Source organism: Staurois parvus, unplaced genomic scaffold (genome assembly GCF_062004578.1).
Source record: "Staurois parvus isolate SC_StPar_1 unplaced genomic scaffold, SC_StPar_1.0 ptg000021l, whole genome shotgun sequence".
In the NCBI taxonomy this organism is placed as follows: Eukaryota; Metazoa; Chordata; class Amphibia; order Anura; family Ranidae; genus Staurois; species Staurois parvus.
The window spans coordinates 9,067,074-9,084,028 of NW_028317817.1; the positions used below are offsets into that span (position 1 = coordinate 9,067,074).

Genomic DNA, 16,955 nt, shown 5'->3' on the forward strand with positions numbered 1-16,955 from the left:
ATAGAGCTGAGAACACCTTTGCTGCCCTGTGCTCCAGCCTCTGTTTCTTTTTGCACAGAGTGGTCCGACAATGTACATAATATACCATACCAAGTCATGGAGTAAAAGCCAGTTGTCTAGTAGCCTACCTAAATGGTTACCAATCAAATTCCAGATAGGATCTTAGAACACTACTGAGACCATCACTATCTATTGTTGGAGTTTCTTAAAATATGGTACCCTAGAAAGATGCATCCCCTCCCCTACTGATTAGTCTGGTCCTTGCTGAGATAACAATAGCACTTCAATTGCTGGTTTCAGTTGCTGCCTGAAATTGCTTTCTAGGTTATTAGTTGTGGTTTTAGATAAATCAGTTTGGGATTTTTGTATCTTGACCTTTAACTTTTCTCTTAGTTCATTGGTTTAACTATAGAAAGGTGTATTTCGATTCCACTAATAAGATACAGTATTAATCTACTTAAATATTTTAGGAATTGATTCCTGAAATGCTGCCCAGAGGGCTTACGCTTCAATAAAAATCCCATCATCTTTAAAAAAAAAAAAAATGTCACTATCAGGGAGCCTAGTATGTCAGCATAATTGCACTGACATAGTTATGAGTCAGCTGGCAACTTCCCCATTTTCAGGCAGCTGAACACTCCTGTCCTGGAAATTGAATTGGACTGTAATTTAGCAGTATTTTACCAGATTCCTCAAGGATCCTAAATAATATTATGACTGAGGTTGGAAAAAAAGTACTTCTAAGAAAATTAACTACTTGTTTTCCTTGTGCAGTAGCAGCCAAATGAAAAAAGAGTGTACTATCCATTTTATTAGGGCAGCTTTTGTGCAATGCAGTAAATCTGGATATAGTCATTGAGCGGCTCTTGGAATCTTCCAAGTGGTTTTCTTTTAACAGATACTAACCTAAACCTTTATAAATAAATTGTCTGAATATCCATGTTAATTTTAATTGTTATAAATTCTGTATATAGCCCTACAGAACAGGCAGTGCACAGACCACATGTGCTTTTCTGCTTCACTGCTACATGGAAACAGGAAACTTTTTTTTCAGAAAAAAGACAGGGAGTATACCATAGATGTATCTTCAAACTTATAAACACTGCCCTCTACTGCTTGAAGAATATATCTCTGCTGAATATTGATGTAGTGTTTGCTCAAAATACATGAACATTGTCCTAGTTTTCAGGGGAAATTTTTGTGGATTCCAACAAGAAGCAACATACAAAAACAATGTGCCAGATTTAGTTATTTGAAAGATTGCTACAGAACAGGCTATGTGTAAGTAGACGGAGTGGCTGCATGCCTAGGACATGAAACCCATTTGCACTGTGTAGAGCAAGCATGTCAAACTGCTGTTCTATGTCCATATACAGTCCTCTGACTCAATACGTGCTTCCACTAGGCAAACTAGGTGGCCTCCTAGGGCGCACTGCCACTTAGGGGAGCCTGGGCACAGCACAGACCAGCACTCTCTCTGCATGTGATGCCGCCACGTCATATATGATCCTCCAGCTGAGAGGAGGAGCGGCAGAGGGGAGGAAGAAAGGACAAAGGAAGACACCCAGTGTCTGGGACCAATGTAGCAGCTGAGCTGCCACTCTTTCCCGTGTTCCTCTTCAGTCCCTTACTGCAAGCCGGCTGGCGGCTGCTGAACACTGTAGAGTTCCAACTCTACTCTTCCCATTCAACAGTGCAGTTGGAGCTTCTCCTGCAGGGGAAGGTATTGTCTGACTCTGATGTCTCCAGCCAGCCGGTCATCCATCACATGTGCAAAGTGTTAGTGAGTGATGACATCATTACAATTCCAAAGCCTCCTATGCTAATTGATTTAAAGTAAAACTATAGGCAAAACATTTTCTTTAATTTTGGATAGAGTAAGGGAGGGTTCTAACCTTTGTCAGATTTTTTTTTGCCATCTGTGTCCCATTGTGAAAATTTCCTTTCACTTCCTGTCCCATAGCTAAACTTTGCTGATCACCAATATTATATTAGCCAGAGGCAGAACTAACCCACTTTTTTAAACATATGTTAAACCACCTTGACTGCACTATAGCCGAATTACTGCTACAACGTGGTCGTCCAGTTCTGGTATGGCGTCATGTGACACCCTCCCAGAATGCACCCCCAGCGGTACGCACCCTGAACTCTCTGTGATGTAGTCACATGACATGGTAAAGGGCCAATCACAGTGGCCTTTTACCAGGTGATCAGCTGTGTCCAATCATCCTCCACTCACAGGGTGAGGAAAGTACTGCCGATAATCGGCAACTGTGAAAGGATAAATCTATACTGATAGTCAGAGTACTGATTATTAGTGCAGCCCCAAAAGTGACCAGCAGTGCTGCCCATCAGTACCCAGCAGTGCTGCCAATCTCTGCCAATCAATACCGCTAGTCAGTGCCCTTCAGTGCTGCTTATTCGTGCCCATCATGCCGCCTATCAGTGCCCATCAATGCCGCATTTCAGTGCAGTCTCATTAGTGCCTAATCAATGCACACCAGTGCCGCATCATCAGTGCTGCCTATCTGTGCAGCCTTATCAACACACATCAATGAAGGAGTAAAATTACCTGTTTGCAAAATTTTATAATTAAAACAAAGATAAACTTTTTTTTTCAAACTTTTTGGTCTTTTTTTGTTTATAGTGCAAACAATAAAATAATAAAACAGTGATGATTAAATACCACCAAAAGAAAGCTCTATTTGTGTGAAAAAAATGATAAAGATTTCATATGGGTACAGGGTTGCATGACCACGCAATTATCATTCAAAGTGCGATAGCACTGTAATCTAGGCAGGAAAGGGGTAAAAGTGCCCATTAGACAAGTGGTTAAAGAAACTCTATATGCTTGTTCAAAATATTTTCTTTATATTTGTACTATGATCAATGTTAACATTTTAATGGTGTTTAAATTGCTTTCTACCCACATGGAAGAAAAATATATTTGAAATATATTTTAAACATATTCTTCCCAAATATATTGACATATATTTGAAATGCTACAATTTTGGCCGTATTCAATATATTTCAAAATATATTTCAATATATATATATATATATTCAACATACAGTGTATATATATATATATATATATATATATATATATTTTATTGAAATATATTTTGAAATATATTGAATATGGACAAAATTGTAGCATTTCAAATATATGTCAATATATTTGGGAAGAATATTTTAAGATATATTTCAAATATATTTTTCTTCCATATGGGTAATCATGTAAATAAAATATTTGTGAATTAATATTTCATGTTTACCATTTGGGGACAGTACTTTATGCCTGTGAGGAATAATTATGCAGTTTTTGTGCTGATAGCAGGCCCCAGCTCCCCATCCCAGCATGTACAAAAATATCTTAATTCATTCATACAGACATGGAAAGAAGGCGCCTCCAAGTGTAGCATTGGCAGTTTATTAACATACAAAGATAAAATTCCACTTAAAGGAAGGCAAAACATGACAGGCTCATCATAGTAAGTCGACCGATGCACCTGATGGTATGGGTTAAGAGCCATCCAGCAGCAGCGTGACCCATGGAACTGCCCCCACCTTACATAACTTCCAACGTATGCATTTCACGACTACTCCCGAGGTTCTACAGCCATCTTAGTTCTGACATCCCTGAGTTCCACGGTTATCGCTGCCGTTGGACGACCGGATGGCCCTTAACCCATACCATCAGGAACATCGGTCGATTTACTCTGGTGAGCCTGTCATGTTTTGACTTCCTGTAAGTGGAATTTTATCTTTATATGTTAATAAGCTGCCAATGCTACACTTAGAGGCTCCTTCATGTCTTTTTGCACTAGAGCAAAACCTAGTGGGTACAGAGGTCTGGTTCCAGCAGGAGTGCCCTATGGACTATACACTTTAGTTAATTCATACAGACTGCCAAAATACATGCTTTTAGTATTTGGTTTTCTTTTTAGAAATCTCACTATTGTTTACAAATTTAGTGTCATGGAAACATGCTATAAAAAAATTTTCATTTTAAAACAAATCTTTTAAAATTTAAACAATGAAAATAGATATAAAACAGTTTAGAAAGGCGCCCCCCCACTGTCTGGACATATATTTTAGCTGCCCCTTGTTCCTGTGACCTTTATTTGTAAGTGTGGTTTTTCTTATCATTGTGAATTACTACATAATAAATGCAATACTACACTATCAAAGCTTCTGGCCTGTGGCTCTCTTTTTTGGAGGGAGCCTGGGCTTTTTGAAGGTGCCTGGTTCCTCTTGGTCTCCTGTGTGTTGCTGGCTGGCTTGCTGGATTCATCTCCTTATTGGCTGATGTGCATCTCTGGAATCATCATCCTGCTGTCCTGGGAACATGACATCTAGTGGCGAGATATCAGATGACATCATCCCTTCCAGTGGCTTCCTTTCAGAGTACCAGGAGTAGGTCTTAATTACTCCATGCTCCATGTGCTGAGATATCTGGTTAGTGCAAACTTCTTTCAGCTTGTCCAACACAAGAGTCACAAACTTTTTTCCGGTTCTCCAACCGTGGATGCACCACAGAAGTCACGAGTTATAAATGCTTTATATTCAATGGTATACTTAATTTAGAACAATTGTATGTTATCAGGTTTTTGTGGTTCTTGAGACCTGTTTATGAGCGCTGCATATTTTATGACAGACAAGACATGACAAACGTTTTTCTGAGCACTATGGTTTAGCTAAATTGGACAACAGAAACTACCTGCTATTTGTCCTACTTTGATTAAAACCTCAGAGTCAGCCATCTAAAAAAGTCCCAAAACATACTTCTGACCCATTCATTGTATGTGTAAACATCAGTATTAATTGGTGGAGCTCTCTAAATAGCCATTTTACCACCAAGAAACAAATGAGACAGAGAAAAACATGTAAAATGTACCAAAAGCTGGCTATAGATGGATACAATATTGAACTAAAATTCATAGAAAGTCCTAGGAAAATGTATACGAAAATTCTCAGAACATTGGAAAGAATTGACTTTACTGAATACAAACCACATAAAAACCTCTCTGCCAATCCCTCCACAGGCTTCCCATTGCCCAACGGATAAAATTCAAAACATTAACAATAACATATAAAGGGATGTATAACTCTGCCCCAAATTACATCTCCAATCTTGTCTCCAAATATCACCCAAACTGTACTCTCTGCTCCTCGCATGACCTCCTGCTCTCTAGCTTCCTCGTCTCCTATTCCCATGCTCATCTCCAGGACTTCTCCAGAGCTTCCCCCATCCTCTGGAACTCTCTACCCCAATTTATCAGACTATCGCCTACTCTGCTCACTTTTAGGCGATCTCTGCAACCTATCTTTTCAGGGAAGCCTATCCTGCCCTCAGCTAGTAATGGAATATTCTATTCCTCCTACCAGTCCATCCCCCACAGTTATTACCTTTTGTACACTAGCCCCTCCCTCTTAGATTGTAAGCTCCAAGGAGCAGGGCCCTCCTATCCCTCTTGTATTGAACGGTATTGTTGCTGTATTGTCTCCTGTTATATTGTAAAGGGCTGAGCAAACTGTTGGCGCTATATAAATCTTGTAGAATAATAATAACATACATTGTTAGGAATTCGTGCTCGAGAAATTTTTCCATCCTCTTCCTTCAAATCTTCTTGTCACTGTGGTCGAAAACGAACATCAATTTGACTCAATAAGGATTAGAAATACAAACTAACTTTTTTTAAATATTCTTTTCCTAAGAATTTTCATTCAAAATTCTACCTATGTATGGCCAGCTTAAAGCTCAACCTTCTGCCTGGGTAGAAGGCTATATAATAATCCCATGCAATATTCCATATTAACGTACTACAGATATTTTTCGCCTAACCATAATAAATTAATTATATGCAAAATTGCTCTACATTCCCTTTGAAAGTTTTATTGACACTACCTAGTTGGCATTCAGTGAATTGGTCCATTGTTTTCCTTTCATTGAAATTTAAAATTATTAGGACATCATTGTTTTCTGAGTTCAGATTTATATGATGGCTTGTGTAAGTAATCATGAATGCTATCTGTTTTTTTTTTATATTCTGTAAGTGTAATGTGTGGACATGTAAAATAGTTCTACTCTAGCACAATTTCAATGCAATTAACCCAAATATTTAAAGCAAAACTTCACCCTAAAGGGGAAGATATGCTTTATGTCCTCCTTCCCCCTTCCCTTCTTTTTTTTTTTTTTTGCGGGGGGGAGTGGGTACGTAGCTTTGGTAGGTACCCACTCCTTCTTCTGGTTTGACTGCCTAGGCAATGCCACAGGAAGTTCGGCATCCCTCCCTTCCCCCTGCCTGCAGCCTTCTGGGACATGTCACATGTCCAGCAGGTTGTGGGACCATTCACACAGTGCAGCATGGCAGCAGTGGCTTCCCACACTGAACACGCCAGGGACCCAAAGACCAACTAAGGACCAGCCTGCATGAGGACGGTGCTGGATCCCTGGACAGATAAGTGTCCTTTTTTTCAAACTCAAACAGAGTGAATAAGTGCTTTAAGATCTCCTTTAGAAAATAAACCATTTAAAAACACCAGCCAAAAAAAATGTAGAATGCTTATATGAGAACTGTATTACCTGTCAAAAGTAATTTTATTCACCTCCACAACATTAGAAAGCTAGGAAGAAGACATTGCTACTTTCTGATTCAGCTTGACATCTGGTGGTTCACTGGACAGTTAATCAGTAGTGTAATAATGCTGATTAATTGACCAGTAAGCAGGCAGGAGGTAGCTAAGAGTCATGGCAACCTAAAATGTAGACCGATGAAATAGAGGTGTCACCTGCCTTGCCAGTCTGGGTATGAATTACAGTTACTAATACTAAATACAAATCCTTTGGTAGGTCAGATGACATATTATTATTATACAGGATTTATATAGCGCCAACAGTTTGCTCAGCGCTTTACAATATAACGGGAGACAATACAGCAACAATACAGTTCAATACAAGAGGGATAGGAGGGCCCTGCTCCTTGGAGCTTACAATCTAAGAGGGGGGGGGCTAGTGGTACAAAAGGTAGTAAATGTGGGGGATGGACTGGTAGAAGGGGTAGAAGATTCCATTATTAGCTGAGGACAGGATAGGCTTCCCTGAAGAGATAGGTTTTCAGAGATGCATGGGAGGAGGAGACAAGGGAGCTAGAGAGCAGGAAGTCGTGCGAGGAGTGGAGAGTACGGTTTGGGTGATGTTTGGACACAATATTGGTGATGTAATTTGGGGCAGTGTTATAAATAAAAAACAAAATTAACCAGCGCAAATAATACCTATACCAATCAATTAAATCACACTAAATACATAAATGTGAAGAAAATTACCAATGAATGTGACACTCTCAAAACAAAAAAAATATACAATAATAATAATAAATGTGAATGTGCCCAAAGCACTTTGGTGCGTAAAGATTATATACACAAATCTATCTCTCAAACCCCCACCTCACCCCCTTGGTCTCAGCCCGAATCACACACCTACTGAGCGACATATCAGACTGGATGTCGCTCCACTTCCTTAAATTGAACCTCTCCAAAACCGAACTTCTTGTCTTCCCCCCAGCCCGGACACCACCCCCCATTGACTTCTCCGTCACATCCAACAACGCTACCATCAAACCCGCCCTGCAGGCCAGAGTACTTGGTGGTCTGGACTCCAACCTATCCTTTCAGCCCCAAGTCCAATCTTTAACAAACTCGTGCAGACTCCACCTCCGCAACATCGCCAAAATACGCACGTTCCAAACCCCAGACACCACTAAACAGCTCATCCACTCCCTCATCATATCACGACTCGACTACTGCAACTCCCTCCTCACTGGCCTGCCACGCTGCTGGCTATCCCCGCTTCAGTCGATCCTGAATACAGCTGCCAGACTCATTCACCTTTCCAACCGCTCTGTCTCCACCACCCCCCTCTGCCAATCCCTCCACTGGCTTCCGATTGCGCAACGGATCAAATTCAAAATCCTAACGCTGACGTACAAAGCTGTCCACCATACTGCCCCGAACTACATCATTGACCTAATATCCAAGTACCGCCCAGCACGCACACTCCGCTCCTCACAAGACCTCCTTCTCTCTAGTTCCCTGGTCTCCTCCTCCCATGCCCGCCTCCAGGACTTCTCCAGGGTGTCACCCATCCTCTGGAACTCCCTGCCCCAACCCATCAGATTATCACCTACTCTCCTCTCCTTTAGGCGCACCCTGAAAACCCATCTCTTCAGGGAAGCCTACCCCACTCCCTGCTAACTTGCCGACCTCCTCCACTCTTCCTACCACTCCATCCCCCACAGCTATCTCCTCCTGTGCCACCATCCCCTCCCTCCTAGATTGTAAGCTCGAAAGAGCAGGGCCCTCAATCCCCTCATGTTTTGCATTGTATTGGTATTGTTCTGTCACATGTTCTGTCCCCCTCTGTAATGTACAGCGCTGAGCGAACTATTGGCGCTTTATAAATACTGTATAATAATAATATAAAGGAATTTAAAAAGTCCACAGATCCTTTTCCCAGCCTTCACAGTGTATAGAAAAAAGAAAAAAATCTTCTGTACATATGTGCTTCCACCTTCCACCAGTGCAAACCAACATGAACCGCACTCACCAGATAATGGTGAGTAGTAAGCCTTTTAGGAATTTCAGGGATCCTACACCCCCTCTATAACTTCCGGACCAGCATTCCACCGTACAGGGCCAGCGTAGTCCTTCCACTCCTTTCTAAATCAGGACCTTCAAACCAGCTCCAGCGTTGTGTCAAAGAGAAAATATCATATAGTGTAATATTGCCAAACTATCACCAACCCTTAGAAATGTATATCAAACCACTCACATTTTCCAAATAGAATAAAAACATGTTTTATTATCCTCCATCGATAGGAAAGAGACCATAGACTTCCACAAATAGCTCTCAGAGACCTCACAGCTTGACTTGCAGAGGAGGGTAAATTGTAGCAAAAGTTTACCAATGATTTTTATACTCCCCAGAGAAGCATACTATTATTATATTAACTGCTTTCCCACCGCCCTATAGCAGATAGGGCAGCAGGGGTGTGCAAAGTCAAGTACATATACGTGATTTTGCATTTCTGGGTAGGGGGCACGAGCCCTACCCACGCCACTATTCGCTGTCTCGGCTGTCATTCACTGAGTCCCGGCCGGTGGTTACTCGCCGGCACCCAGTAATCGCTGAGCATTACCAATGGAGGGAGAGAACTGTAAGTAAACAATACAGTTCTCTCCCCTCTCAGCTTTTGCACACTGCTTTGTATGGCTGTGCATAGCGCAGCCATACAAAGCAGTGTGCTTACAGTTAAGAGCACTAACACAGCACACAGTAAAACACCACACAGCGCACAGTTAACCCTTTGATCCCCCCACATGTTAACCCCTTCCTGCCCAGTGCCATTAGTACAGTGTCAGTGCCTTTAATAACACTGATCATTGTATTGGTGTCACTGGGGATGTCAGTGACACCAAGTCAGTTCCCCCAGTGTCAAAATGCCGCTGCAGTCCCACTATAAGATGCTGATCATCGCCATTACTAGTAAACCAATTAATTTACACATATTGGGATTTTTTTTAGCAAAGACATGTAGCAGAATACATTTTCGCCTAAATTTATGATGAAATATGATTTTTAACATTTTTTTACTGGACATGTTTAATAGCAAAAAGTCAAAAATCACAGGCGATCAAAAACTACCGAAAAAAAGGACGTAAATTTCATTTGGGTGCAGCATTCCCGTGCATTTGTCAGTTAAATAATGCAGTGTCGTAATGCAAAAAATATCCTGGTCAGGAAGGAGGGTAAATCCTTTGGAGGGCAAGTGGTTAATACAATCTCAAAAGTGCAGTATATTTGTCTATATCATTCTGACATGGGACTGTGGCATACATATATTAATTTGCTGTGTATATACCAGTCAAAGCAGCTGAAGATATCTGACGATAGCTGACCCATCAATAAATTTGTTCTGCCATTGGAGGCAACTTGGTGTCTGACATTTATATTCCCACTGCCTCATTACAGAAGTCACATAAAATGAATGAGTGAAGAGCCTGAGTTCAAATATTTGATCTATTTTACTGCATTTGTGTATACCAGTGGGAAGCAGTTATCTGTCTTTCTGAGCTCAAAATAATATTGCGTGACAATCTCAGGGCATGTTTAAAATTCAAGTCCGTTTAATAGAAAAGGCTTCTGAGTTTGCCCTCTTGATGTTTGTCATCATTCGGCTGTTTCTCAGTGTGTATGTATATAAAGGCATGCAAATTGTGACTCACTGACAATAGCTGCAAAATCACTAATCCTCTGAACTCTACAAAAAAATGCTGTTTTATAAGCACTAACATCTTCATAGGCTTCAGCAAGAACAAAAATGAAAGTAGGACAAAATGTTATTATAAAAGCACTGCTTGTTTATTTACTGGCTAAACTAATATTCTATTTTGTACAGCACAATACGGTTTGTGGTGAGCCATGTTCAAAATCTGTAAGAACATTTTTGTCCAGTGCTGTGTATCGACAGCATATTACAAAAGAATTTGCTGCCTTAAAGCGGAGTTTCACTCAAAAGCGGACGTTCCGCTAATTTTCCTCCCCCCCCTCAACTGCCTTTAGGTTTTGACAGGTACCTGCTCCCACTTCCGGCACAGTTCACCACGGCGAAGTGACCCAGAAGTTGATCCAGAAGTTCGGGCCCCTCCTTGCTCCCACAGTCTCCACAGTCCGGAGACTGCCAGACCAATCAGGTGGTGCGGCATGACTCACACATGCGCAGTGGGCACCAAGTTGTGAAGCCGCAAGCTGTCACAGCCTGGTGCCCACAGCAGAGATGACAGCGCCATGGAGGACAAAAGGAGAGAAGGGACTGCATGGGTGAGAACATCGCTGGATCCTGGGACAGGTAAGTGTGTGTTTATTAAAAGTCAGCAACTACAGTTTTTGTAGCTGCTGACTTTTAACAAACACAAAAACAGCTGGAACTCCACTTTACAGTAGAACAATGGCGTCCCATTAATAAATATATGCTGCAGCACTTAATAATAAATGCATCTCCGCTTACAAATGTATCTTATTCCCCCTGAAGCCTGAAAAATAAGTTTTGACGCTGCTAGGGAAGTCTACCTAATGCAGCTTCCTGTGCTGGAGTGGCTACAATGCTCCACTACTTGAATTCAATGCAGTGTTGCTGCTATCATATAGGCCAGGGGTCTCCAAATTTTGTAAATGAAGTTCCAGTTTACTTCAGTCTTTAGGGGGGCCAGTGGGAGAAGAAAATGTCCTGGCATCAATGGGAGTAAACAGTGCCTCATCATTGGTATTAATGGGAGATATAGTGCCCCATTGCTGGTATCAATGGGAGGAATAGTTTCCCATCATTGGTGTCAGTAGGAGGAATAGTGCCACATCATTGGTGTCAGTGAGATAAATAATGCCCCATTATTGTTGTCAGTGGAAAGAATAGTGCCCCATCATTGATGTCGGTGAGAGGAATGATGCCCCATTATGGGTGTCAGTGGAAGGAATAGTGCCCCATTGTTGGTGTCAGTGGCTGGAACTAAGTCCCACTGGTGCTGATGGAGGGAATAATGCCCCAAGGGCCGGATAAAAGCAAGCAAAGGGCCGGAGTTTGGAGACCACTGATGTAGGCTATGCCTGCCTGCACTACAGTGGGAGGGGGAGAGTTTGATGCATAAACAAAGGAATATTTGGCTCAGTCATACAGGAGCCATTAGATTTGCTTAATACAATGCACATAAACACACACAAGGTATAACAGTAGACTGCAAAGAGCTGAAGGGCCCTTACAGTTATATACTTCTCCACCTCCTGACTACAACTTAACAAGTTGCCATAAATAAAATTGAACTTACTTCTTCATGATGAAATGCAGTAATGTTATGTGAATTTTATCCGTATCACAGTAGTAGTCTGCAATACAAATATTTGTATTCTTACCCATTTTTAATCTAGTTTCAGGATCACTGTGAGAAATCTAGCATGAGCAGTAGCAGCAGCAGCAGTGGAATAGCAAGCTGCAAGAGTGACTTTTCCGAGAGTGCCATCATTTCCCTAGGTTTTCTACAGCCACACAGCTCTGATAAGGAATCAGATGTGTTCTTCTCAAATCATAGCTACTCAATGGACAATGCTACTAAAGGTGACACTTGCAGAGATACATAGTACATGTAAATATATGTGGAATCTAGAATCATTTTAAGGGACCACTGCTGCCCTAGACACTTCTTAACAATTATTTTATACAGGCGTAACAATCTTACAAAAAAAGGTTTGATTTTAGATATATGTTATTTAAAATATATCAGTTAAATCCAAAATGTCTTGGATACAATAAACTTAATGAGCTAAGTAAAATTCTACAGATAAAAAAAAATAATTCATATGACTTCAAGGAAACTTGTACTAAAAGCAAAATATAGGCTACCATTGCTGACTTGAAATTCTTAGAACATTCCTATCTCTGGATTCAGTTCACAGGTTTCCTTTAAGTATCAAAAAGTGAACATGTAGGCAAAATATGTGAAAATTAAAAGATTCTAGATAACTTTTTTCATTCTCATGCATTGAGGGACACAGAATTCAGAGGCAATTGGGCTATACTGCTACATATGCATATGCTACATATTTCAAGATTATTTTTCTTCAATCAACACTTGTATACATGCTGTTTGAGCTGATCTCTTTATGCAGCTATCTGGAGCAATAGCTTTGGAGGTCCAGGCTCCTGTGGGCTGGACGATTGCAATGTCCAGCCCACATGGGCCTGGACCTCCAACTGTTGGACACCATTTCTTTCCATATTTTCTGTTGTTTTTCCATATAAAGGGTTTAAATACAGAGGGATTGAGTATTGCATTATAATACCTAGAGACTCTTGGTTTCACCTCATGTCTGTTGTGACAACTATAGTGACGTGGTTTCCTCTCCTGCTTCCAGCAGCCAGTTCATGAGTACCCAAGGTTTTACTTTGTATTCTGAGTTTTAAGTTATCCCTGCTTAAGGGTTCAACAAATCAAACGCCAAACACATGGATAACAGTCCTGCTGTGCTAGGTCCTCCAGGCTCTTGATCCACTAACAGTTCAAGGACTGTCTGCAATGCTGTTTCTCCCATGGGCCTGATAACATCAACCTGGAACACAGTCCACTGCTTTACACATTACATTATTCCTTACTTCCTTCAGGTGTGGCCACCTTCTGGGTTTTAACCAAGGATGGTTTCACCACAGTTATGCACGACTTTTGGACCAAATTACAACGTTAAATGCTGACTCTGACTGTGGAGGCTATAAGTGTACCTCTATCAAGATGTCCTAAGAAGTGGTAAACAAACATTTGGAGATTCTTTCCAAATCTTTTTTTTTCTCTGGCATGCCCTGCCTTGCAACTGGCTACAGGTGTGATGTTGGTCTATCAAACATTAGGGAAATGGACCATACTTCTATAAAGGCATGCAATTTTCCTCCACACTGGGGCCCTATTTATGGAGTCTTTTAGGCTCATGCTGGCAGCCGTAAACTGCTGTGTAGAAAGGTTAGTAAATATCTCCCATCTTATTTTTTGTATGCGTCTCAGTGAACTTGGACAGCAGGGGAATCCCATCTCCTGATCAGCATTCTGGAGTTCTGAGTGATCTAGTGTTCACTACAATGCTATTTATATCCAGTCAGATGACACCACAGCAGTGGCATACATCAATCATCAGGGAGGAATCAGAGGTCTTGCTACAGTAATGTTGAAAGGATTCTGCCATGGGCAGAACTTCACATTCCAGCCTTGTCCATGATGTCCATGGTTTATATTTCAGGAATGGACAATTGACAGGCAGGCTTTTTGCCTTGATCTGGACGATTGGGTCCTACACCTGTAGGTTTTCAAAGATCTGTGTCAAAGGTGAGGGATGCTGAACAGGTTTGTCTTTAAGTATAGCGAAAGCAGTAGATACTGTGGTGACACAGTTGGATCAGTAGCACCTGATCTATGCCTTTCTTATCTTGAAACTCCATGCTTGCTTGCGCCACAGGATTCTCATGGAAGGCTTTCTGGTGATCATTCTAGTAGTGATGATCTAGTAGTGATCATTGTGTTCTATACACAACAGCACTGTGGGAAGTGTTTCCATCCACCCATGGTGGAAAGAAAGAGAATTGATTAAGTGGAGTTTATTGTGGACACAGGCCCTACCCTCCTGGTTTATGGTTTGTTGGTTTTTGTTTCTGCTTTATTACAACATGGAGGCGTGCTGGGAGCCATACTTGCTTGCCAGGGTCAAAATCTTCCTATAGGCAGCAGTATACACCCAGTTCCAAATTATTATGCAAATTATATTTAAGTGTCACAAAGAATGAAATATTTTGTTTTTCAGTTTAACTCATGGATGGCATTGTGTCTCAGGGCTCTTTTGATCACTGAAAACAATCTTGGACACCTGTGATAATTAGATTGGCAAGTGAGCCCAATTTAAGGAAAAACTACTAAAGGAGGGTGTTCCACATTATTAAGCAGAGCACCATTTTCAAGCAATATGGGGAAGAAAAAGGATCTCTCTGCTGCCAAAAAGAGTGAAATAGTTCAATGCCTTGGACGAGGTATGAAAACATTAGATATTTCACGAAAACTTAAGCGTGATCATCGCACTATTAAGAGATTTGTGGCTGATTCAGAGCACAGACGGGTTCGTGCAGATAAAGGCACATTGAGGAAGATTTCTGCCAGATCCATGCATCAGATCAAGAGAGCAGCTGCTAAAATACCATTACATAGCAGCAAACAGATATTTGAAGCTGCTGGTGCCTCTAGAGTCCTATGGACATCAAGGTGTAGAGTCGTCCAGTCTTGCAACTGTGCATAAACCTTCTATTCGGCCACCACTAACCAATGCTCACAAGCAGAAACGGCTGCATTGGGCAGAAAAATATATGAAGACTAATTTTCAAACAGTCCTGTTCATTGATGAGTGGCGTGCAACCCTGGATGGTCTAGATGGATGGAGTAGTGGATGGTTGGTGAACGGCCACCCTGTTCCAACAAGGCTGTGACGTCAGCAAGGCGATGGTGGAGTCATGTTTTGGGCCGGAATCATGGGAACAGAGCTGGTCGGCCCCTTTAGGGTCCCAAAGGTGTAAAGATGACCTCTGCAAAGTATGTGGAGTTTATGACTGACCATTTTCTTCCCTGGTACAGAAGGAAGAGCTATGCTTTCTGTAATAAAATCATCTTCATGCATGACAATGCACCATCTCATGCTGCAAATAATACCTCTGCATCAATGACTGCTATGGGCATAAAAGAATAGAACGTCATGGTGTGGCCTCCATCCTCCCCTGACCTCAATCCTATTGAGAACCTTTGGAGCATCCTCAAGCAAAAGATCTATGAGGGTGGGAGGCAGTTTACATCCAAACAGCAGCTCTGGGAGGCTATTCTGACATCTTGCAAACAAATTCAAGCAGAAACTGTCCAAAAACTCACAAGTTCAATGGATGCAAGACTTGTGAAGCTGCTATCAAATAAGGGGTCCTATGTTAAAATGTAACGTGACCTGTTAAAATGTTTAAAAGGTTAAAATGTTGTTAAAAGTTTGATTGAAATAGCTTTTGATTTCAGTAAATATGCTGCAAACACAACAAATGACAATTTTCAGTTCTTTACAACCTATAAAGTGTTTTGAAACTTACTCTGCGTAATAATTTGGAACAGTGCATTGTAAGTGTTATATGTTTAAAAAACATACTGTTATCATTAGGAGGTTTGCTCAGTAAAATTTGAATTGTACTCTTAATAGTTGATAACATGAGAATTATGCTGACTGTTATTTACATCAATTATTTAGGTAAATGAGAAAAATATCATTTGCATAATAATTTGGAACAGGGTGTAGTCTTTTTGCCTCTAAATCCTGTGTCCCTCCAAGAACAGGAGGCTTAAATTCACATGTGGGTGTTATCTAGGACAGTCTACGTGCAAATGTAGCAAATGAAGAGAAAACCAGAACACCAATTGATAGATTCTGAGGCAGGATTTGCAGAAGTCCTATATCGGAAAAACGTTAAACCAATGTTTTGAATGCATGGTGTTCTGCCCTCTTTTTCAAGGTAACAGATGGAGATAAGTCTTTGCCCTTGACTCTGTTTGCTCACTCTCTGTACTGTACACCTATTACCAACATCAAGAAGAGCTAGGAAAACTGTCACCCTATCTACTAGCAGTTCAGTGGATGAAATATTAGCACACAAAAATGCACAAACTATGCGGAACAGCAACAATGAGGACCCAGCTGGACTGCACTGGCTGGTAGGGTAGCTGTCTGGAAAATGTTATTATATATTGAAACTACTGACAGTCAGCAATATGCCGCTGTAAGCCAGGTTGGCTGTGCAGAAATACACCCATGATTGTTCTAATACAAACTCCAAGGTGAGTGTATCTTGAGATCAAGGTCTACTGATAATTTGAGAACTGGGCTGAACCATTAGAATATGGCATGTTTACCATTGTAAATCAATGTAGTAAAGTAACTATCAGGAGTTTGGGCAAGCATGGATATAACAGACTATGTAAAGCTTATAACAGCGTTAATCAAAAGAAAGTGGGTCCTTGTTAGCCGCAGAATTAACTGAGTGAAATATGTTTTAAAATTCACGGTAACAACAGTAATCATTATGGCCTTAAAAAAATAAGAAAATCATAGATGACTCACAGATTCAAAGGGGTCTTTCTGGCCGCTTACCAATGAAGAGGCATTTTAAGCCTTAAAGTTTGCAAGAAATGAAACTTTTACATACTTTTTGTTAATTTGAGCTAGAAACATTCCAAGAACGAACTCTATTTGCTGTCTAGGATAGCAAAGATTTAGCTTTATAAAAGCTTCCAAGATCAATTGTTACTTCTGGAGATTGGTCCTGTGACTAGCAGATACAGAAGGGCTA

At 40.9% G+C, this 16,955-nt stretch overlaps 1 protein-coding gene across 1 annotated transcript in view; it reads left to right on the plus strand.

The window, feature by feature from the left end:
• The window catches only part of NEK10 (NIMA related kinase 10), a 371,560-nt gene that overhangs the window by 269,525 nt on the left and 85,080 nt on the right, over positions 1-16,955 (plus strand). The window contains 1 exon segment of the mRNA XM_089691216.1: positions 11,981-12,167. Coding sequence (XP_089547342.1) covers positions 11,981-12,167 — 187 coding nt within the window.